This window comes from Mangifera indica, chromosome 2 (genome assembly GCF_011075055.1).
Source record: "Mangifera indica cultivar Alphonso chromosome 2, CATAS_Mindica_2.1, whole genome shotgun sequence".
NCBI lineage: Eukaryota > Viridiplantae > Streptophyta > Magnoliopsida > Sapindales > Anacardiaceae > Mangifera > Mangifera indica.
In genome coordinates, this window is record NC_058138.1 from 13,724,239 (window position 1) to 13,749,801 (window position 25,563).

At 32.0% G+C, this 25,563-nt stretch overlaps 2 protein-coding genes across 4 annotated transcripts; one reads left to right on the plus strand and one right to left on the minus strand.

Annotated features, from left to right (window-relative positions):
* The first annotated feature begins 2,244 nt into the window (after positions 1-2,244).
* On the plus strand, positions 2,245-12,112 carry LOC123208302 (PH, RCC1 and FYVE domains-containing protein 1-like). 3 transcript variants are annotated; one of them, XM_044625714.1, is made up of 10 exons: positions 2,264-2,890; positions 2,983-3,050; positions 5,256-5,342; positions 5,672-5,761; positions 6,192-6,272; positions 6,429-6,623; positions 6,697-8,826; positions 10,791-10,937; positions 11,076-11,461; positions 11,549-12,112. In XM_044625714.1, exons 2-10 carry the CDS (start codon positions 3,000-3,002, stop codon positions 11,679-11,681), a joined length of 3,300 nt encoding a protein of 1,099 aa, XP_044481649.1. In that variant the 5' UTR covers positions 2,264-2,890; positions 2,983-2,999; the 3' UTR covers positions 11,682-12,112. The 3 variants fall into 3 exon arrangements, with proteins under 3 accessions (XP_044481650.1, XP_044481649.1, XP_044481648.1); XM_044625713.1 differs by having other exon boundaries at positions 2,264-3,050; XM_044625715.1 differs by lacking the exons at positions 10,791-10,937; positions 11,076-11,461; positions 11,549-12,112 and adding an exon at positions 9,153-9,348 and having other exon boundaries at positions 2,245-3,050.
* A 7,367-nt stretch (positions 12,113-19,479) lies between these two features.
* Positions 19,480-22,069, minus strand: LOC123209066 (methanol O-anthraniloyltransferase-like). Its single transcript, XM_044626803.1, has 2 exons — positions 21,558-22,069; positions 19,480-20,521 (listed from the first exon to the last, which is right to left on the minus strand). Exons 1-2 carry the CDS (start codon positions 22,005-22,007, stop codon positions 19,619-19,621), a joined length of 1,353 nt encoding a protein of 450 aa, XP_044482738.1. The 5' UTR covers positions 22,008-22,069; the 3' UTR covers positions 19,480-19,618.
* Positions 22,070-25,563: the final 3,494 nt, after the last annotated feature.

Consider the following 25,563-nt stretch of genomic DNA (forward strand, 5'->3'; position numbering starts at 1 on the left):
GTTAGGTTAATTCAAACTAAATTATATATTAAAAAAACTTAACTTTAACTCAATTTTTTTGTATTATATCATATTAATTAATTGTATTAGAAATCGTCTACTCGCAATACATAGTCACATACTAGTATGCCTAACTTTATTTAATGAGTCAACTTCTATTGAAAAAAAACATATCGAAGGAAAAAAATATTTAAAAGAGAAAAATTCAAATAAATAAATTTAACATCATGATTAGTATTTATAAAACAAGTTTAAATATAATGATAAAAGATGACACATTTTAGTAAATACTTAAAATATTTTTAATATAAATTAAGAATCAAATACTTTTCATAAAATTTTATACATACATTTTGGAAAACAAAATTCAAAAAGTGGGTTTCTATCTTTTTACACAAACTAGACATGTCAAGGGGGTTAGGTTGCAGAGTAGTATGATCAAAACCCTTTTTTTTTGGCATGGCCTGTGGGGGTATAATTCGTTATTGTAATGGTCATGTTAAAGCCTAGACCATATGGGTCATGAAGTTCGATTCAATATAATACTCTTCACTATATTAAAAAAATCATTAATTATTTATTATTATATAAAGAATCGAAAGAATTAATATGGGAAACTCAAAAATTTACTAAGAAAAAAAATTCTTACATATTTGTTATTGTTATAAAGAATAAAAAAGTAATAGTAAATTAACATAAAAACCTAAACTTATTAATTATCTATTATTAATGTTACGAGAAAACTTAAAGATTAATACGAGAAATATAAATTTATTAATTATTTATTCTTTATATTATAAGACTTGTCACTATATGATCCAAAGATACAAAAATATATAATTGGACGAGTTAGTTTATCAAAAGCTTGACACTATTTGATCTAAATATTATTGAGTCGTGTCGTAGGCCAACTCGGCCTATTAGACCCACAATATAATGAGTTTAGGCATGATCTGACTTGCCAATATGATCTATTGACACTTCTAATACAAGCAGTAATTTAAAACATAATTGATTTATAATTTAAATAATTTTTTTAACAGATACAAAAATATTAGAAAAAATGTCTTTAGTTGAAATAAGTTAAATCATTGTCAAAAACAGTTTCATTTACAATTCTTAAAATTAATGTAAATCCACACATGATTTGATTTTGAGTATCATATAAATTAATTTTCCAACTACTAATGTTATGATGGTAATTTTACCCCTCCAAATCTATATCACGAAGTGTTTAGCCACCAAATTACATATGTGTAATTAATTGGTTAACGACATGTCTCTTAAACACGTGAAATTTTAAGACACAATTATATGTAATCGGTAAGGCAAATATTTCTCGGATCAAAGAAAGCTTAAACGTGTGGTTTGCACACATCTCCTATTGAACACATATTGAGAGAGAATCGTTATTATCATGATTACGTGGTTCATATTACATTAAATACATAATAGAAATATTGTTTCTATTTAGTCCTAATTGTATCGTTGTGTCGATGCTAATAAAATATTGATTTTATAGCTTGATAATTGTAATAAGGACAAAAGACTAAATCGATCGACATTAGTTTGAATCGATCTGGATGAAGATTGGTGACAAATGTGTGAAGATCTTTGTCTAAATCGGTGATGAAGATCTGAAAAACATTCATCTAGAACACATTTGATGAAAACCATTCAGATCTCCTCTCACGAAGACGAGTCTTCTTTAGGTTCTTGCTAAGACATTTTTTGATACTAACGTTTGGATCTTCTTTCACGAAGACCTCTGTCACCTTTTGTTTCTTGTTAAGACATTTTTTTTATTTTGACATCCAAATCTTTGTTCATGTATACGAGAATGGTTTACGGGTCAAGACTGACATTGGCTTAGGCAAAGGAAGAGGCTGAAGAGGGACAAAAAAGATGTTAAAAACTAAAGTTCAAGAGAGGATGAAATGAAGTTTTTAAAAGTTTTGGGTGACTTAAATAGAAAAAAGATAAGAGAAAATGTGGTTTTCAATATATCATTATATGATTAAGTGTTAATTTATTTTTAATTTTTAAATATTTAATTATAAAATAATATATAATTATTATGTACAAGTTATGTATAAAAGTTATGCGCATAAAATTACTCATAAATCAAACACCTAAATTTACTTTTTATTTATATTTTAATATTTAAAGACTTATTAAGTAAATTCTTTAAAAAAAAATTAATTCCCAGAATATTTCGCACAACGAATCTCTGACACATGTAACCATCTGTATTAACTCTGATACAAATATTTTCTCGCGAAATCTTCCATTCTTTTCCCAACACATTTCCTTTGCACTATTTACCGTTTTCTCGGACACCAAACAGAAGAAAAAAAAATAAAGAAAGAAAGGAACAAAATAGCAGTAGCCTCCCTCTTGCAGCAGCCAGCCAGTAACAAACATTGGCGAGTGTCAAATTTCATATAATTATTCTCCAACATGATCCCTTTTTAACCTTTTAGTCAATTCGTCTCTTCTTCTTCTTCTTCTTCTTTTTTTTTTTTTTTAAACTTTCAAATTCTCACTCTTTAATCAATATATAAGTAAATCACTCTCTCTCTTCTGCAACTTCTATTGTAATCAGATCATCATTTCATCGAATTAAAATTTTCTCTCACTTTCTCGCCAAACAAACACCTACTCTTCACTTCATTTGCCGATCGGTTCTCGGTTTTCGATTCTTGATTCTTGATTACGCAACTGCTTCGAGAACTTCGTTTTTCTTCGGTGTTTTGGTCTCTGGAGTTGGGAGTCAATGCAACTGAGTTAAAGAGCTGGAGTTGAAGTGAGTGATCATGATGGTTGAAGTAAGTTCGAGATTGTGGTTAAAGGATGTTGTGGGATTAGGGTTTCATTTGGGAGCGAGGAGGTTAGTGGATGGGTGGGTTTTATTTTGAGAATGGATGAATTTAGGATTGTTTAGCTTGTAGGTATTTGGAGATTTGATAAGCTTTTGTACAGTGTCACGGACTGATAGTATGGCTTCGGATCTCAGTAAAACTGGCCCCGTTGAGAGAGACATCGAGCAGGTATTCTTGAATGATATTCTTACTTGGTTGTAGTAGTGAGATTGGGTACTTAGAATATTATTGTCCTTTTTCTAATTATTTATCTGTTTTTTGTTGCTTGAAACTGTGAAGCGGTGACCAGGTGAAAAAATAACTCTTGTATTTGTGTAAGATGGTACTGGAAACATTTGACATCGAATGGGCTGTGAAATATGAATTGTAACACAACTTCATTCCAAAAGGAGTACCATAGTGTAGCCGGTGACCTTTGTAGATGTATAGACATGTTACTTTGATTTGTAGCTATGGTTTGGGAGATATAGTAGGCAGCTATAGAATGTGTTTGGGTTGATTAGTCTAAGTACATAGAGTATACTGTGAATAGCTTCTGTGAATGGGAAGTACATAGAATAGACTAGAAAGCTATAAAGATGCATCTGGTTTGAGTAAGTTTTTATTACCAAAACTGGAAGATTAACACAAAGATGTATTATCTTAAAGACTTATACTATGTTTAGGTAAATAGGTATGTATAAATAATTATTGTGTTTGGTTAATAGTAATAAAAGAATACTGATATATTGTTTTTCTTGAATGTTCCGTGATATGTTAAACTAAGTTTATTAAAGATAAAATTGGACCAAAATTAAGATTAACTTTGTAATGTTTTAATACCTAAGAGGAAAATGATAATCATGTTATCCTTATTTACTTACCTTGTCAACTTGGTAATAAAAGATTAATGAACCAAACAAGGTAATGTCAATAATAAAAGATAAATTATGAGTAATCTATTATTCCCTTGAACCAAACGCAGCCTAAGTAGCTTCAGTGAATGGGTTGGAGTTTTTAGTTAAGATTGATTTGAAATAAGGTTGGCACTATCCTTTGTTAGGTGAGTTTTTTGTCTTTGTTGTTTGCATTGTAATCTAAGCTGTGACATGATGTAACTTTTGCTGTTGCACTGCTTTTGTGGCTTGAACTTGACAATTGGGAGGATGAAGGGAGAGATAGTTTCATAGCCAACACAATGCTGTTATGAAGAGAAATCAGTCACAATGTCTGGGGATCCTGATACACCAATTATTCATAGATTAATTTAGCCAGTGTATGACTGAATATGTCATACTGAATCATGTTTAAGGCACGTAACACTGGACTTTTTGACAACATTGCATTTAGGTTGTTCTTGTATAGTTTGTTCTCTATGAAGGCTGTTGTTAGATCAACAATAATCATGTGAAAACAATTAGCAAACACAAGAATAAACAGAGGAATTGATTGTAATGAGTAGTGTTTGAATTTTTTCATGCAAACATTTATAGAAATTGTGAATGATGGCTGCTCTATATAATACCACCACACACAACCAAAAACAACCACAAAACCACCCTACTGGTCTGGCTTGTTAGAGGTCAGACTCTCTCTCACTATTTTTCCCAAAATTCTCATCTTAATTTCCCTCCACTCTCATCCATTCCTCACTTATTTTGCTTCGCCTCTAACTGCCCAACAATTTCCATAAATTGCCCTTTCATCACCTGCGACTTGTTTCTTCTTTCTCAGGTGGTCCTCATTTCTTTTTCTGCCACTGGTCTTGCTCCTTTTTGTGCCACCTGTGCCTCCAGCCTTCTTGTTTCTGTGGATGTTGCACATGAATCCTAGCAGCCATCTTTGAACAGGTCAGAAGTCAAAGAAATCCTGTGGGAATAAAAATGAGGAGTAATTTGAGATGTTGTTTCTTGGTGTTCATTTTTTTTTTTTTTGCATTAAAAGGAAAAGAAACGATGGAAAGAAATGTGGATGGAGATACTGACATAAGAGCCTTAAAGCACACTGGCTTATGGGAGTGTATTAATTGATTAGTGAATTGGTCTTTGCATAATGTTAATGAGGATTCCTTATTTACTAAGAACAGACATAAGAGTGGATAACCTGTAGCAAAAGTTGCTGAACCATGTCTTGTTTCGAAATCTTGAGTGGCTCTTCTGCAGATTCAATCTGTTGTTTATTTTTTGCACTCTGGAACGCAAATTTATTACAGTATTCATTTTGTGCTAGATATTGCCGGCTCCATCCGTTTAGTCATTTGAATATGCTCTGGATTTTCATCTTTGTTTATGATTCTGCTACTGTTGATTGGATTTCTTAGCTTTTTTTGTTAATTTTTGACCACACATATGATTCATATGCTGAAGTTAGGATTTTGGATGATCTTTACCACAGGCCATTACTGCTTTAAAAAAGGGGGCGTACCTACTTAAGTATGGAAGAAGGGGAAAGCCCAAGTTTTGTCCTTTCCGACTTTCCAATGTAAGTTTGATCTGATTCTTACTGACTCTAGCACACCACTTTAATCTCTTGCACTATCTCTTTTGGCTCTCCAAAATGCGTCAGTCCTTTTCAGTAGATCCAGTTTATCCCTTTCTTATGCTAATTAATTTTTCTGTATGTGAAATTCCAATGCAATCTTTTGATTTGGTTCCTATATCTTGAATAGTTGTTTTTAATGTTGCATGCACTAGGTATATCCTTTAGTCAATGATTGCTGTTTTTCAGTACAATTCCTGCTATCTAATTCTGCTAATAGTCAATTAGTTCCTCCTACTAATCTGAGTGTTTAATTATGTTATTGCTTTCAGGATGAGTCAGTTTTAATATGGTTCTCTGGGAAAGAGGAAAAGCACCTTAAACTGAGTCATGTTTCTCGGATCATCTCTGGGCAACGCACTGTAAGCATCTTATTTGAGTAGTTACTCTATGTTGATTTTTACCATGTTTGTGAAATTCAGTCACTTGTTTGCAGCTTGTCAAAGTAAGAACATAAATTAAAGGTTTGCAAACGTAGAACTTGTTATATGTTTAACCTTTTGTATCCCTTCTATAGGTTTAATAAGAAAATTTTAGCAAGGTCCAGACACTTATATATACTTTACATGTCTATATGTTATTAATGGTTTGTTTTTATTAATGAATTAGACAAATTAATTTGTAAATGAATCATCATTGTTGCCTAAAGCAATCTATGTCCACGATAATCTCAACTGACAACTTAATTTCTAAATTAATACCTTGGATTTGCTATATTGCAATGAATTCTCTTTGGAATATCTGTATTTTTCTATTCTGTATACTGATCATACATGGTCTATTCTTTTCCAGCCTATCTTTCAAAGGTATCCACGACCTGAGAAGGAATATCAGTCATTTTCTCTTATATATAATGACAGATCCCTTGATTTGGTAAATGTTTTAGCTTCTTTTATTTTACGTCTGGAACGCATTTTCTTTTGACATGATTCTATCATTGTAGAATGTTATCCTGGTGACATATTGTGGTTTAAAAGTTTATTGCTGTTGAAATTTTAATGTTATCTAGTGATCTTATTTTATTTTTAGATTTGCAAAGATAAAGATGAAGCTGAGGTATGGTTTAGTGGTTTAAAAGCATTGATTTCACGGAGCCATCATAAAAAATGGAGAACAGAATCAAGGAGTGATGGAATTCCCTCTGAAGCAAATAGTCCTAGAACGTACACACGTAGAAGCTCTCCTTTGAATTCACCATTTGGTAGTAATGATAGCTTGCAGAAGGTATAATTATTTTCTTTATCTGCCTTTCTCCCCTTGTGAGACTATAATATTTAAGATTTTTTTCCCAATTCAGGATGGTCTCCTTCGCCTTCATACCCCATATGACAGTCCCCCTAAAAATGGCTTAGATAAAGCCTATTCAGATGTGATACTATATGCTGTTCCTCCAAAGGGTTTCTTCGCTCCAGATTCTGCCAGTGCTTCAGTTCATTCTTTATCTTCAGGAGGTTCAGATAGTGTACATGGTCACATGAAGGCAATGACAATGGATGCCTTTAGAGTAAGTCTATCAAGTGCTGTTAGCTCATCTAGCCAAGGTTCTGGTCATGACGATGGTGATGCTCTGGGTGATGTTTTTATTTGGGGGGAAGACACTGGGGATGGTGTTTTGGGTGGTGGACCTAATAGAGCTGGAAGTTGTTTTGCTTTGAAAATGGATTCTTTGTTGCCAAAAGCTCTAGAATCTGCTGTTGTACTTGATGTGCAGAACATTGCATGTGGTGGACGACATGCAGCCCTTGTAACCAAGCAAGGAGAGATTTTTTCTTGGGGAGAGGAGTTGGGAGGCAGGCTAGGGCATGGTGTAGACTCTGATGCCTTGCATCCAAAGCTTGTTGATTCTCTCAGTAACATGAACATTGAGCTTGTTGCTTGTGGTGAGTATCATACTTGTGCTGTAACACTGTCTGGTGATTTGTATACATGGGGTGATGGGACTCACAATGTTGGTCTTCTTGGTCATGGTAATGAAGTAAGTCATTGGGTTCCAAAAAGAGTAAATGGGCCCTTGGAGGGCATACATGTCTCATATATCTCTTGTGGACCCTGGCATACAATCGTTGTAACCTCTTCTGGCCAATTATTTACATTTGGTGATGGTACATTTGGTGTTTTGGGCCATGGAGATCGGAAAAGTAGCTCTATTCCAAGAGAAGTGGAATCTCTTAAGGGTCTCCGGACAGTTCGAGCAGCTTGTGGTGTATGGCATACTGCTGCTGTTGTTGAGGTTATGGTTGGGAATTCAAGTTTAAGCAACTGCTCCCCAGGGAAGCTATTTACATGGGGAGATGGAGATAAAGGTCGACTTGGGCATGGTGACAAGGAAGCCAAACTTGTGCCTACTTGTGTTGCTGCTCTTGTTGAACCCAACTTTTGTCAAGTTGCCTGTGGACATAGTTTGACAGTTGCACTTACAACAGAAGGCCATGTCTACACTATGGGCAGTCCTGTTTATGGTCAACTAGGAAATCCACATGCTGATGGAAAGCTTCCCACACGGGTTGAAGGGAAACTCTTCAAGAACTTTGTGCAGGAGATTGCTTGTGGTGCTTATCATGTTGCAGTTTTAACTTCAAAAACTGAAGTTTACACTTGGGGCAAGGGGGCAAATGGTCGATTAGGTCATGGGGATACAGATGACAGAAACTCCCCATCATTGGTGGAAGCCCTGAAGGACAAGCAGGTCAAAAGTATAGCTTGTGGTACTAATTTTACTGCAGCTATCTGCCTTCATAAGTGGGTCTCAGGTGTCGATCAGTCCATGTGCTCTGGTTGCCGCTTGCCATTTAATTTCAAAAGAAAACGTCACAATTGTTATAATTGTGGACTTGTTTTTTGTCATTCATGCAGCAGTAAAAAGTCCCCTAAGGCTTCAATGGCACCTAATCCCAACAAACCTTATCGTGTCTGTGATAATTGTTTTAATAAACTAAGAAAAGCTGTTGACACTGATGCTTTGTCACAGTCCTCCTTAAGTAGAAGAGGAAGCATCAATCAAGGTACTAATGAATTTATTGATAATCATGAGAAGTTGGATTCTAGGTCTCGTGCACAACTGGCAAGGTTTTCTTCAATGGAATCTTTCAAGCAAGCAGAAAGCCGATCTAAGAGAAACAAGAAACTAGAATTTAATAGCAGTCGTGTATCTCCTGTTCCAAATGGAAGCTCCCAATGGGGAGCGCTCAATATTTCTAAATCTTTCAATCCTATGTTTGGGTCATCCAAGAAGTTCTTCTCGGCTTCTGTTCCTGGATCAAGAATTGTTTCTCGAGCAACATCGCCAATATCAAGACGACCCAGCCCACCTCGTTCAACAACTCCAACCCCAACACTGGGAGGACTTACCTCACCAAAGATTGTTGTGGATGACACAAAAAGGACCAATGATTGCCTTAGCCAAGAGGTTATTAAATTAAGAGCTCAGGTATAAACTTTTCCCTAATTCTGCATCAACTTATTGATTTTGATATTTATGAAGAATACTGCTTTTAGAATTTTATTGGAGAAAGTCCTTTCTATAAATTGGTGTGAGAAGTGTTTATATCTTTTTCATTTACTTTAATTAGAGAAGATTGTTGAATCTTTAATATAGTTACTAGCATTCACTTTTTGTCTGTTCATTTGTTCTAAGTTATTCAAAATTTTATTTCCAAAGTGAGATCTAAATCATGGAACTTTTGGGTTTATCTAGGATTGTGGACATTAGAGCTGTAAGTATCATTTCTAATGTTTTTGTTTGTTCCCTTCTAGTCACCCTTCTATGGTAATGTAGCGAGGCAATGGAACAAGTTGGTAGAATGATTTGCAGACATGCTGGCTTCTACTTTGCATTTTCGTTGTCAATGACTCAACTTGTGCACATGGTGCTTGACATCTGCAGGAATAACTTTTGAAAATGGATTCATTAGCTAGTGTCAGTGATGAATTTTATGGTTGATATCGTCTCTGTTGGGGTAAACTGGGTAAATTATTCCAATAATAAATGGTGCATTCACACTCTTTTATAGTAGTTGTAGAAATACATGGGTGGCATTTGTGTGAATGAATGTATATGTGTTTCCTCTTGCATCTTATAAGATTTTCAGATCATTTTTACTCTTTGAAATGCTTTAGGTTAGGAATGCTTTAGTCCACTATTCAGTTTAAGTATAACTTGGGTTATTTTTAGTCTTAAAAATAAATTTTTAGTTTAAAATAAATTTTTGGTTTGTTACATTCTTTCAAATTTTATGGTTGATATCGTCTCTGTTGGGGTAAACTGGGTAAATTATTCCTATAATAAATGGTGCATTCACACTCTTTTATAGTAGTTGTAGAAATACATGGGTGGCATTTGTGTGAATGAATGTGTATGTGTTTCCTCTTGCATCTTATAAGATTTTCAGGTCATTTTTACTCTTTGAAATGCTTTAGGTTTGGGATCCTTTAGTCCACTATTCAGTTTAAGTATAACTTGGGTTATTTTTAGTCTTAAAAATAAATTTTTAGTTTATAATAAATTTTTGGTTTGTTACATTCTTTCAAATTTTATGGTTGATATCGTCTCTGTTGGGGTAAACTGGGTAAATTATTCCAATAATAAATGATGCATTCACACTCTTTTATTGTAGTTGTAGAAATACATGAGTGGCATTTGTGTGAATGAATGTGTATGTGTTTCCTCTTGCATCTTATAAAATTTTCAGATCATTTTTACTTTTTGAAATGCTTTAGGTTTGGGATGCTTTAGTCAACTATTCAGTTTAAGTATAACTTGGGTTATTTTTAGTCTTAAAACTAAATTTTTAGTTTAAAATAAATTTTTGGTTTGTTACATTCTTTCAAATTTTATGGTTGATATCGTCTCTGTTGGGGTAAACTGGGTAAATTATTCCAATAATAAATGGTGCATTCACACTCTTTTATAGTAGTTGTAGAGATAGATGGGGTGGCATTTGTGTGAATGAATGTGTCTGTGTTCCCTCTTGCATCTTATAAAATTTTCAGATCATTTTTACTCTTTGAAATGCTTTAGGTTTGGGATGCTTTAGTCCACTATTCAGTTTAAGTATAACTTGGGTTATTTTTAGTCTTAAAAATAGTTTCTGAGCCAAATATTAGCTGTTTAACATAGATATGGAAAAGTATCAGGTTTGGTTGGGGTTGTATTCTTTTTCCATTTTATTTTGTATGATCTAATTTCTTTACTGTTTTTTAATGCCCAATTTTATGATTGAAACAACTTACCATTTAATGCCTTCAATTTAGCCATTTAAATTTTGGAGGGATCTTTAGGCTTTATCTCTGGCCTAAAAACTGCATAAAAACTGTATTCTTTTATATCATGCCTATTTTCAACTTTGCTGAATTGTCTTTTTATTTTTGCATGACGACTAATCTGTTTCTCAGGTGGAGAATCTTACTCGCAAAGCACAGCTTCAAGAAGTTGAGCTTGAAAGGACAACTAAACAGCTGAAGGAGGCAATAGCAATTGCAGGGGAAGAGACTGCAAAATGCAAAGCAGCAAAGGAAGTTATCAAGTCTCTGACCGCCCAAGTAAGAAAAATGTCTATTTTCATCAAGTGACATCAAGTCTATGTTGCTGCGAGTGAAATTCATTGGCTTACTGAGTGTACTTGTGCTTTCCTGGATTCCTCTATATTGACAGTAACATTTCTTTTTCATGATGAATAGTTAAAGGACATGGCTGAGAAGCTTCCAGTGGGAGCAGCACGGAACATCAAGTCACCTACCTTCACTTCTTTTGGTTCCAGTCCCGCTTCCAACGATACACCTAATGTTTCGCTTGATCGACTGGCTGTTCAAACAACATTTCCAGAATTGGAGTCCAATGGATCAAACAATCAGTTGCTTTCTAATGGGTCTAGCACTGCCAGTACTCGCAGTTCTGGTCATACCAAACAGGGACATTTGGAAGCAGCACCAAGAAACGGGAGCAGAACGAAAGAAAGTGAATCACGTAATGATAATGAATGGGTAGAGCAAGATGAACCTGGTGTATATATAACACTTACCTCCCTCTCGGGAGGCATCAAGGATCTTAAGCGAGTTCGCTTCAGGTAACACTCGTCTCAAGTTAGCATGTTGTCCTCTCTATTAAATAAACTTTTAATTAACCTCGACTGTAATGGTATATGTTAATGCAGTCGGAAGCGTTTTAGTGAGAAACAAGCAGAGCAGTGGTGGGCAGAGAACAGGGCTAGAGTATACAAACAATACAATGTACGAATGATTGACAAGTCAAGTGCAGGCGTGGGGAGCGAGGACTTGGCTCATTAACAACACATCGTCTGTAAATGTAATGGTAATAGTCTTTTGAGATCTCAACACCATTTATAGGGAATTAATATTTTTGATCAAATTAGATTTGCTTTCCAACTTGTATAAAATGGGTTGGTGGAAGCAAGATTGGTATTAAAAAAAAAGCGAGAGCTAGAGGGGTTTGGTTGTGCCTTTTTCCGTCTTGATTTTTTGGTTACATAATTTTTCTCCTGTTTGATCCCTATGTGGTGGGGGAAGTTGAGGGTGAGAAATGTAAATTCCTGTTAGGTTTCCATGTAAATTCATAAAGGAAAATTTAAGAGATGAAAGTTGTTAATTCTTACCTCGGACTATGTCTGAGGTTGGCGATTGTATGACGTGGAAAATAACTTTGCCAATTTTTATCATACTCATCCCACACGATTTTAAAACTATATTTCTTTGCCTTATATTCTATTAATTTAATTTTCAACCCTCTTTTGTAATTTTAAAGGATTTATGTAAAATAATATATGATATATCAAGAGGTTTTATAATACTTTCCCTTTTAATTTTAATGTTATTTGACGAATTTAGGTTTAGTGATGTGATACAAACGCAAAGTTTAGAGAATGCTTGCATATTATTATTCGGGTTATTAAACAACGTAATATTATATGTATTTATTTTAGTTATATAATTATATACATATTTATATGCGTTATTAAATGATTATATATTATTATATTTTTAATTTAAATTATTTAATCATATGATTATTTATGTAAGTATAAATATATTTATGTATTTAAAATGAGTGTAAATAGTTTTATTGTATTAAAAAGATGCCGATTAGTGACCAAAACTTTAATTGTTTTTCTTTGAATCAGAGTCATCCAATCCAAACTTTCATCCCACTCATGAAAGCTTTAAAAGTCTTTCAATAACTTTTCATACAAATTTCCCTGCATTCTAATCTATAAAATTAACTTGAATTCAATTAAACAAGTTCTATTAGAAATGTATAAACACTACATTAGGGTGAAATCATTAACTAGTATAACTTTTTCACGCTTTGTACATGTGTTTTTTTATTTTTATATATTAGGATATGATTTTTTTATAATCACAAATAAAGTTGATTGGTCTTGGAACATCAATAAATGTGTCTTTAAGTATTAAGTTAGTCATACGATTTCTTTAATTATTTTCTCCCTGACGATATTCAAATTCTGCCAAAGGTAAGGATATAGGGGGTTGCCTCTTGAAGCAATAAGTCAAAGGGGCATTACCAAGGAAGGTAATAAACTTAGAGACTGTGCAATAGGGCATGCATCAATATCCTTGGTCAAATAACTTGATTCATTATCAATATATTATCTACTTTTGACACACTATTTACATAGTTTTACTTTTGAGTTTTACAATCTAAAATGTGTTTTGATAATTTCAAAAATTCATAGGGTATTTAACTAGTTTTATATTGACATTCTTAAGCAATGTGAGATGCACATATAAATCTAACATCTCTCTTTTGCTTTGCCAATGTAAGATTTGCCTAGTGGTGTCATATTCATTCCCTTACAAGACTTAGTATCCTCGTTGAGATTTATCCCACAATTACTTAAAAGACCATGCGAAGTGCCTCTAACATCATTTGTAATTTCTTGGTCTAATAACCCAACTCATTATTAAGATATTTTCTACTTTGAATACATAGTCTATTATGATTTTGCTTTTGAGTTTTATAACTCAAAACATGATTTGACAATTTAAGAAACTCATAACTATTTAACTAGTCTTAATATCCTTAAGTGACGTGGGATGCACACATAAACCTAATATATTTTTCATGCTTTACTGATGTGGGATTTGTTTGGGGATGTCATATTCATTCTCTTATAGGACTCAATGTTCTCGCTAAGGATTTTCCCACCATCATTTAAAAGGATACATGAAGTGACTTTGATACTATTTATAACATCCTTGGTCTAATAGCCCAATCAACCATCATAATATTGTTCACTTTGAACATATAGTCTATCATGGTAAGTGTTGAAGTACTATGAAATTTGGCTTAATAAATGGGTGGGCATGGATGATGCATGCTCTTACATAAACTGCATGTAAATGATAAGAAAATCATGCCACATCATTGTGAAATTACCATATGCATGATTGTGCATCAAGAGAGAGAAGGATTATGTTTATCACTCACCCCTTTCTGTTTGCTTTTACATGTGAGAGATGAGATGGTGGCTACGTGATAGTGGTTTAGCTCAGATCAAGGCATAAGCAGACTCTCAAATGATTTTATCTTTATGATTTATTGATTTGATTTGGATTTTACACACATTGGATGATGCTTCTTTTGTTGTGTTTATGATACTTTGGGTAATGGTCCCACAACTTGATTTCATTAACAAAGATATTTTGGAAATTTTGAATACTTGTGAATGTGTTCAATTACCTTATGCTTGAATGGTCTAAGTAAGTAACACTTTCTTTTAGAGGGTAGATATTTCAGAATGGGGTGCTACACTTTAAAACCAATCATTGAGACTATTTTTTTGATTTCATTCGAATCTTATATCATATTTTGATTACTATAAATTGACGTTTCTTCATCTATTTATATATATATAATGTCTTTAGATTGGTAAAACTATGACAAGGGGATTAATGTGTAGCTTGATTGTGAGAACCTTATGAGTACATACATGTGGTGGCCAATCTAAAAACATTCGTAAACTTAGTATTATCCTAACCAAGGGCATAAATAATACATTAAGTTTATTGGTGTTAACCTAGTGCAACATATGGATGTATGTTGATTGCATTTTCACTAGATTGACATGCTAAAGAATTCTATATAAATGGTAAGGTTATTATAGTATTGAATGACCCTATTGAAAAATAATAATAGATCTTATATGTCGAGGTCAATGGTGTCAACCTGATATAACATATAACTGTGTGTTGATTGCATGTTCACCATAGTAACCTGTTAAAGGATTCCATGTAGATGGTAACCCTAATATCTATGAAACGAATTCTTTAATGGATGGTCGTAAATGTGATCCTAAGAATTAAGATCACTGAAGTGTCTCACGCACCAATTGACTTAGTATGATAGTAGCCTAACATAACATTCTTGTTAGGACTATTAATACTATAGTTGTTAACAATGTCAAGAAGTGTATTGGGATTGAGCTATAGTTGATCGACATAGGATTCATCATTCTCAAATACGTGAGAATATATCTCATAGCTTTACTTGATGGATAACAATGGCCAATTAAATATGTGTCCACAATAAGATTGGATTGGTACCTAAATTTAATAATATCTAGTTGGTGCTTAGAAGTCAAGTCATGAAGTCCATGAAATTTGAGATAGACATTAATTCTATACCTTAACCTTAATGAGATATTAATATGATAACAAGATTGGATTGTGTGATAATTGTATCATTAAAAGATATAATTATTTTAACATTGATTCTCTATTAATTAGGTGGTTATGATGTTTTGCTATAAATCGCTCATGACATGTGAGTAAAGAGATTAATGGTAAATTAATTAGAATTTTATTTACTATCAACTTAATAGAAAATCTATGTGTGACATGTAATAAGAGATTTTATGCTAAGACTCAAAAGGTTTGAGTTTATTACATATAGAGTGAATCACCTCAGGTTTGCTTGAAGATGGTGAGTTTAGATATTTGTTAATGTGTATGATACCAAGAAATAGATGAGATATTAATTAAAATCGGTAATAATTTTTTTGTCTAAACCTTTTTAGGCAAATATAAAATGGTTTTATTTTTATAAGCAAATTTAATTTTAATTCCAAGAATACCCTCTCAGTTAATTACATTACTCTCGACTAATTATGTTGAATTTGATATAATTTTTTTGAAGATTTGATAAGTTCTGATTCGAAGATTCAGTAAGTCACGTTCAAGTATTCAAATCATATTTGAAAATTGATAAATTTTTGTTAAAATATAGATAGAAACGAAAAGATGAGCAGAAGCGAGAAGAATGATGAGTGAGAATGGGGTGTGTAGAGTATGTAAAGGGTGTGTAGGGTGAGTAAAAGGTGCGTGTGGGCATGTAGGGTGCACGAGTTATATAATATAATATAATATTTGATATAATATAATATTATATAATATTATAATGATATAATATAATATTACAATACTTAATATAATATATAAAAATAAAAATAATAATTTTTAAATATATATATTATTGTTATTTTTATATATATTATATTTTTTAAATATTATATATACATACATATATATATACATATAATGAGTGCACACTCTCGTGCATCTGCGCTCCCTTATGCACCCATACGCGCCCTTATACACTCATATGCATCCTTACGCACCCATACACACCCGCTCACACCTTCACACACTTTTCTTCGCACTTATATTAATCTTTTTATTCTGATCTATACTATAACAAAAATTGATCATTTTGAATAAGTTTTTAAATCTTCGAATCTTAACCTAACAAACATAAAATGCTCATAGGTTATCGAAAAAAATATTCTAATGTAATTAACCGAGAGGGTGACGTAATTAACCGAGAGTGTCATAATTAGCTGAAAAAGTATTATTGAAAATAAAATAAAATTTACTTAAAAAAGTAAAATAACTGTAAGTTTGCCTAAAAATATCTAGGCGAAAAAATTGGTGCCTATTTTAATTAATGTCTCAAAATAGATATAAGACATATTATTAGCCTAAATGAGAGAAACTTAAAGGTTGGGGTGCAAATAGTAATAACATGAAAGTTGGGAATATGGAGTGTACGGTTATTAGAATGTTTCATATAAATTTGAATACATTCTCATAAATCCACAAGCTAGTGAAATTTGAGAGGGAGAAGAAAATTTTATTCTCTCAATTTTTCTTCAATAAAAAATGCACATATAATTATCTGAATACACAAACTAGCACCTATATGACATCTCCAATGCCTTCCTATTATTTTGGTGTCATAACACCTTTGCGTGGATAAGTAGGATGTTCGTTGAGTGACGAAGAAACTGTAAAACATAGGTATCCATTTTAAATTCTTAAAAATTGCATTGATAATACCCCCTTGATCATGTGGGATGAATTTTATAATCTCAATTGTTTTTAATTTATATATATATATATATATATATATATATATATATATATATATATATATATATATATATATATATTTTGCTGATTGAATAATTTAATTGAAATTTTCAGATAGGATGTAATCTTCCAAATACTAAAATCTTATTTTCTCTTAAACTGGCCTATTCGGTTTAGTGAAGGATTAGATAATAACTTCTTCTAAAATGACATCATTTATATTTAATGAAGGGATATTTTCATAAAAAGGTGTCATAATGAGTTTTTTAACCTCTCCCTCATCTTCCTCGAGATCTGAAGCCAATGGTGTTTGAGTTTGTGATTGGGTTGGTAGAGGTTTTAGTGTTGAAAATGGGAAAATGGTCTCATAAAACATGACATCATGAGACTCAATCTTTCTTATGGTATCTAGCTTAAGGATCTTTTACCCTTTTTTTTCCTTGGATATATCCTAAAAAGACTCCCTTTTGTGCTTGAGGTTGGAACTTTTCTAGAGGTTTTGACTTGTGATAGACATAACACAAGCCTTCAAAGACCTGTAGGTGTGATATGGTAGGCTTGTGCTTAAAGAGAATCACATAAGAAGACTGGCCACCAAGATTCAAAGTTGGAGTAATATTGATTAAATGAGTACATTTGTTCTAATATCTCAAAGGAATATTTGACTGAAACCTTATGGCTCATGCAACTTCAAGAGTTGTTGGTGTTTCTATTCTACAACCTTATTATATTGAGTGATGTGTGTACAGGTTGTTTGATGAACTATGCCTTCTCTTAATAATTTTTGCTTGAAGGTACCTGCTACAAATTTGACTTTAGTATTTGTACCAACCCCTTTTACTTGAACGCAAAATTGTTCTTTCACCATGCGAATGAAATATTCAAACAAAATAGCTGATTCATCTCTTCCTTTTATCATGTAAACTCATGTCCTTTTAGAATAGTCATCAACGATAGTTTTGAAATAAGAATGCCAATTATGGCTTTTGATGTTATATGGACCTCAAGTGCTGTATGAATTAATTCAAAAATATTTTCTAACTTTATTTTACTAATGGGAAAGCTGTTTCAATATTTCTTAGCTTGGTGACATGAATCACATGACCCTAACTCTATATTGAAATGAACATTATTATTAATGAGTCGTAATCTAGACCTTGAAGCATAACAGTAAAGTCCCCCTTAGCTAGGCAATTTGATCATAATCTTGCGAGCAAAGTCCTCGATAACACGAGTTAAAGAGGAAAATCATCAAACAATTCAAATCAAAGGTCAACTTATTAATAGACACAAAATTGCAATTAAAACTGGGGATATAAAGGAAATATCTCAAGAAAATGTTCTTTATGGTTAGCATTTCACCAATCAAGCTTATGTCAATCTGTTTTTGATCAGGATATGTTACCTTTATTGGTACTTTTAGCTTGGCTTTCTTTCTTGCTAGAGATATATCCAATCTGATGTGACCAAAATCTACACTATCAAGTATCTTGAAATTAGATTTACCAACAAAGTTCACACTACTGAGTTGGTTTTCTCTTGCCAACATTACTAAAATTTGGTTATATTGTTTTTGCAAAAGAGTAGGTTGGGATATCTGTACTTGTGAAACCATTGATTGCTATCTTGGTCTAAAATTACAACATGTATTGAATACTTGTCCTTCCTTTTACCCTGCCAACTTGTTGGATATCCCACAAGTTCGTAGTGTTTTATTTGATGTGGCCTGGTTTCTAACAGTGGTCACATCTTGAAGTGCCTTTGGCCAAGATTTGACATGGCCTCCCTATAGCTACTTCTTAAGAGGTTAACAAAACATATGCAGTAGAAAGATTTGGCAGATGGATCCTACAAAGAATATTGGATCTCACAACCTTATAGGCATTGTTTAGGCCAAGGAGAAATTGATGAAGCCTTTTCTCTTATTTCTTCTTTGTGGTGACTCCATAAGTGTAGTTGAACATCTTGTATTATGTGGCTTTGAGAAGGCATTGAGTTTTTCCTAAAGAACCTTCATTCCAACATTATATATGGAGATAATTAGATCACCTTGGTGTGTTTTTATGAGTTCTCTTTTGATTTCTTGCAACCTCGGTCCATTGTCTTAAAAAAATCTCTCTTCCAATTTTGTCCACATTGAATAGGTCGTATCATGGTAAACAATATGGTCATGAAATTCTTAATTAAAGTTGAGAATCCATGCCATAATAATGGTGTTGCAAGTGTTCCAATTCACTTTGTGGGGATCTCCTTGATTGGGTTTGTCAAATTTCCATTTACAAAGAACATTTTGTATTTGGATTTGAGTGCATTGGTAATTTCTCCCCTCTAGGTTGTATAGTTGCTTCCTATTAGCAGATGTGTGGCCAACTGATCTCCTTGTCTAATAAATGAGCTCAACTGCTAGTGCAGAGACATATAATTTCTAATTGTAGCAATAACTTTTGCATTTCCTTTAGCCATTCTAATTGTTTACAATGTTCAACACGTAACCTTCTCTGATACCATGCAAATTTGGAGAAATAAGCAATTTCTGTTTTGATTAATTGGTTTCTGTATAGGCTGCCTAAAAAAAAGTAAACTATAAACAAGAGATCAAGAAAATTGATTCAATAATATCAAAAAATCAAACCAATGATTTTTTGATTGTATAGATTAGCCATGAAATCATAACATTGAATAGACGAATCCCATGTTTATTTGATATTACACGCACGCGCGCACACACGCGCATGCACACACACAAATCCCTTAGGGCTTACATACTAATGATAAATATCCCTTAGAGTTCCCTGAGAGCAACTAATGATACAAATCCCCTAGAGCTTACATACTAATGATGCTTCCTGAGCTATCATCTTCTTCAACTCTCCCTCAAACCTCACCATATTCCGTTTGGGCAAGCATATCGGAATCAGAATCCCATTCTTCCCATCCCCCTTTTTAATCTTCATATAGAAACTAATCAATGATATAGCTCCCGCTGGCCCTCCAAACACTGGCTCCCCCCACCCAAAATCGATCTCTGCAAGCCCCGATTTCGTAATATTCGACACTATAAAATTCTCCACATTCGTGTACCGTGGCCGTCCCTTCAACACCATCAAATCCGCCACTGATTTCAAATACTCTCCACTCATCTCCGCCTTCGCCCTCTTCACCAACTCCACCGCATACCCCAGCCCACTCCCGCACAAACTCCCCGCCTTCGCACACACCGCCAGCAATCCAAAGGCATTCCCGTAATAGCCCTTAGGAAGATGAACGCCGTTGCTCTTGCCTCGGATGGTCGCTATGCAAGAAAACCGAACAGTCTGATCGGGATTCAATTGAAGAGCAGCCGTCCGACATTTCCATACAGAGGCTATTATAATTTCGAATGTTGAACTGTTTTTGAGGTGGGGAGGGAGGTGGTTTCGGAGGGATGAGATCTCTTCAGAGCCAAAGAAGAAGGATTTGTGGTCGAGGTCGTTGGGGTTTGTGGTGTTGAGCGTGTCGTTGGAGTCGTCGAGCTGTTCGTATTCATGGTGGATATGTGTTATGCGTGGTGGGTTTCTGGCGCTCAAGATGTGGCGCTGCCATACTGGAGTTATCGAGGGTGTTTGTTTTCCTTGAGCCATCTCCTTCATGGCGTTTAGGAATTGGACGAAGCCGTATGCATCGGTCATTGTGTGGTTTATACGTAGTGCGAAAATGATACCACCGCATCGCAGGCGAGTCACCTGTAGAGTTCAAATTTTTTTTCATTCAGACTCTTCGTAAAGTCAAAATTTCAGTACTTGGTTTGTATTTGTTTAAAATTTACTCCAATCAAGGCATAAGTGAATACGAAATGTCTAAATTTTGCATTTTTGGATAGAAGAAAAGTCTGATAAAACATTAGTGGTTTATTATATTGAATTTTATTTGTACAAAGACTAGTTAACAGAATGAGTAATACTGAAATTCACAAACTAATTTTCCTAACATATTCATTTAAGTTAAAGATAGTAATAAATAATTGAGTAATTTTAAAATTAAACAAAAATTACATCACATATTATCGTCTAAGTTTATATAAATAAATTATTAAAATTTGCATGTATACATAATTTTTATTATAAAAGAGTTGTATTTGTATAAAGATGATGAGTACAAGAGAGATAAACTAATAAGACTTGTGTGCAAATGCTACAATAATGGGATTTGATAATGGAATTTTCCACTAATGGAAAATACAATGAATTCAAGAGATTCGGATATAAAAATATGAATAGTTTTGTATGAATAAAAGATTAATAATTTTTTATGTGGTTAAATCGAAAAGATTAATAACCGACATCTACAACTTCATTATTATCTTGGTGATATGAGATTATAAATTATACATAAAAAACTATAAGAATTTCGTGTTAAACTTTGACAGTATAGTCTATTGCTAAGTGTTTGTAAGCGTATCTCATATAATCCCATCCTTTCCCACAACTTTGTGTTTATAATGGATAGTTAAAAATTAAGTAAAAACATTTTGCTTAAAACTTTGTTCTACAATTGACGGTTGAAATGATACTTATTTGCTAATGGTCGGTTGTAGCCAAAATTCGTTTCCATGACTTTGAAAGGAATTTTAAAAGTATGACAGATCTCCATTATTTGTTTTGCTTTGGTTGTAATCAACCCCCTGATTATGGAAAATTTGTCTTTCACGATAAGAAAGGGGGAAAAAAAAAAAGATAGAGAAAGGTCAACTTGAAGTCAAGTCTTTGCAAATTAACTCACTTGAATAAGCAACAGTGGACATCCAAGGATGCCATCGGAGCCTGGAACGTTATACAGAAGCTCATCCAAGCGTGAAAATGGCGGATGGATTTCAGTATCAAGTTCATCAAGTGAGAAATTGGCATCAGCCTCAATGAACAAAACCCCTTGGCCATTGCAATCCACCATAAGCTTCCGATTGTTCCCTTCCCTCAGCCTTCCAGCCAAAGGATAATAGAACACTAGCGCTTTACTTAACGCTTCTCTGATGACCTTCACCGGATCTTTCACTTCCATTGCAGGCGAATGATTTTTCCTGTAGACGAATATCAGCGGAACCTGAAACCTAAACCCTTGTTGATCGTCTATATCTGAAAGTTTCTTCACTTCTTGCGGTGTCGGCTCCGCGGGAACGATGAGCTCCGGGGCTTGCCTGGTAACTGAGAAAGATTGGGAAATTTTGGATGCCATTGCAGAGTTGATTACTAGGCTGAGCGTTAATGGAGTTTGTATATGAGGGGGTTGTTTGTTAAGTTATTATTTTATAGTGGTGGTGCTCTGAACCGTTCCCATTACTGCAAGTGAATTCGCATGTTGCCATTGAATGTTTCCATCAATTAGAGTATTATTTTGATAATTATAAGATATAAATTATTATTATATTTAATAAAATTAAATAAATATAAATAATTATTATATTTAATTAAAAAAATAAAAGAATATTATTTTATTTAAATACTTTTATATATAATTATTTTAAAATATTTTTATATTATTCATTATATTAATTAAAAATAAAATTATTTACACTTAAAAAAATTAATATATAAAATATAGTTATAATAAAATCAAGATTATCTTAATAATTTTTTAATATTTATAAAAAATATGATAATCAAATCTTTTTTATATTATTTATTATATTATTAATAATAACAAAATATTATTAAATTTTTTTATTATTTATAAATAAAATAAAATAATATAAATAGAGCATATAAGAAATTTTTAGCCCCTCACTAACTGAAACGTCCTAAAACTAATTGCGGGTCAAATTTTTATTGGAATTGCGTTGCAATTCACTCAACAAAATAATTGAGTGAAGGTCTTTTGCCTTTCATGTGTTACGTGTTTAGTCTGACTCGTCTTCAATGAATGGACAGTTGATGTAACATTCTGATCTTATAGTAAATTATTTAATTATATAATAATATATATTAAATATAAATATATATAATTTCATTTTTACAAATAAGATGTTATATTTAATTATTTATGTTATATAAAAGCCATACCATGTGATATAAAATAAATATAATTGATATATCGTTTAATATAATAAATATATTATATAATACAATATATATTATTTAATAATAATAATTTTATTAATGCAAATCAATATATCTTTCTGGGGAATTTATGATATGATAGGATTATACTTAAAAAATTTAAAAATTTTGTGATGTTTGTGATATTTTCTAAATATTACAATGTGATAACTGAAAATTTGTATTATATTTATAAAAATATTTATCCTATAATATGATAAAATATGCAATACATGATATATAAAATTATGTTATCAATATACGATTTAACTACTATAATATTGTATGGTAAATTCCAACCAACAAAAAATCTTGTAGAGAATCGATTAGCTCCAAAGCAACAACCCGCATCTCTATTTACAGATAGACATTCATTGCTTTGAAAAAAAAAAATCTAGCAATTGACATTCCTTTCATATCATTCGCTCACTATAAAAGTATTAACTTTATGCCTTATTATGTTATTATTGTTATTTTTTTTCAATTTAAAATGTAACCAAAAAAATTATGAGCAATACTATATGTATAAACTTTTGATAAATAATTTGAGTATACAGATGATATGTTATTATGTGATTAAATATTATTTTATCTTTAATTCAAATTCATCAAATTATATAATGACATATCATTTGTATACCAAAAATGTTTTTTTAAGATAATGTAATTTTGATGTAAAATGTAAAAAAAAACCTTTAATGAATTTTTTATCAAATATAAAGTATCTAATTGATTATTCAACAAACTTTAAATTATGGTTTCATAATTTTTTTAATCAAATTATCACAAAAATATTAACATTTATTGATGTTTCAGTTAAAAAAATTAAACGTATATGAGATCTCCATAAAATACCTTCCTAGTGTCATTAAAAATGTAAAATATGTATTAGAGATTTGGATAATAAAAAATTAAATTTTTTGTTTTATATAATTATGATATTTAATTAAAAATGTAAGAGCCATTTTTAATTACTTGATAATATGTTTATTCTTCACATTTAATCCTTCACAGCAGAACAAATTGCTTTAGTAATTAAATTAGCCATTTTCACCAGTCTTGCACAAATAGAATCTCTTTAAACTATGTATTTACCTTAGACTCTTTGATGGTGTGGCAATGTGCACCAACAATGTATATCGAATCCAAAAAATTTAGGTGCAAGAATATGAACAAATGCAATAAGATATGGAAGACAAACAATTTTTTAATATGATTATACTAGAAAGATTACTAATTTACGTCTACGATATTGTTATTATCATGATGATAAGACATTACAGGATTGGCAAAAAGGATTATAAGGATTCTATGCTAAGACGTGAAGGTAAGAAATACTATTAAGAGTATGCAGGTGCATCTCAAATGCCCCTTCCTATTCTCATTGTTCAGTATTTATTGTTGTGAGAATTGGCAATAAACAATTTTAAGATAGTGCAATAGTTAATGTCATGATTATTGTTGTAGTAGTTCCGATATATGGGTGAGTAACTACACTTTAATTGTGTAATACTCACGTATGTGTAGCAAGAACGATTTTATATTTTCATGTTATTTTGAATCTATTTTAATGAATGACCAAGTTAAAAAGGTGGTTGAAGATGGAGGAGTTTGATTGTCGGAAGAGGTGTCCAAACTGTTGGGGGTGAACTAAAATTTCAAAAAATTTGATGGGTGGTGTAAAAACAGAAAACTGCAAAAGATGAAACCCTAAAACTAAGAAAAAATTATTTTTCTAAATTAAAAAAATATGAATTTAGAGGGATATTATTAATTTTAAAAATTAATACAAAAATGTAATAAAATTTTAATTTTTTAATATTATTAGTCCAATAATATTTTTATTTTATAATTAAAGAAAAATATTAAAAATAGGCTAAAGCTTGGGTGAGAATAAACCCCTCGGCCAAAAATTTATTCAAAGAGAGCGGAATCCGCGGCCATCATTAATTGGCGTTAATTTCTTACACTGCAAATGGCACGTGTAATGTATGAACACCACATAAATTGTTGTTGCATTTAACATTTTTGCTTGAGGAAAACGTTTTGGTCGGTAACATAATAGCCACATCAAAGTGTCGCCAACGTATTTCCAACTCTGGTAGAACATATCAGCTCATCAGGAAAGCGTTTTGGAAGAGTTGTGATTTACAGATCAAACTCCTACTTTAACAAAGATAAAATATTAATTGCAATGTTACAATCTACAGACACTCAATAGTAGTTTAATACAGTATTATATAAAATCAATTGAGATAGCTCAATCAACATTCAATCAGAACTCATATTTCTCAATATGACTTACAAAAGGAAACTGAAAATCTGAGAGTTAAAAAGAAAAATTAGACAAACAACAAACTAAAGGATAAAAATGACTTTAAGGGGGCGTTTGGTTTGGGTAATGTTTGATTACTAAAATGATAAATTATTTAGAAGACTACTGGGTATAAATGATTACTATATTTGATAAAATTTGATAGGTATAAATAATTATTGTGTTTGGTTAAAGGTAATAAAAGATTATTAGTAAATTATTTTACTTAAATGCCCTTAAATATAATTATTTTTAAATATTTTTTATATAATTTGTTATATTAATTAAAAATAAATTTATTTTTATCTCAAAAAATTAATAAATAATAATTTTTCTATAATAAACTCAAGATTACCCCAGTAATCTTTAAATACCTAAGGTG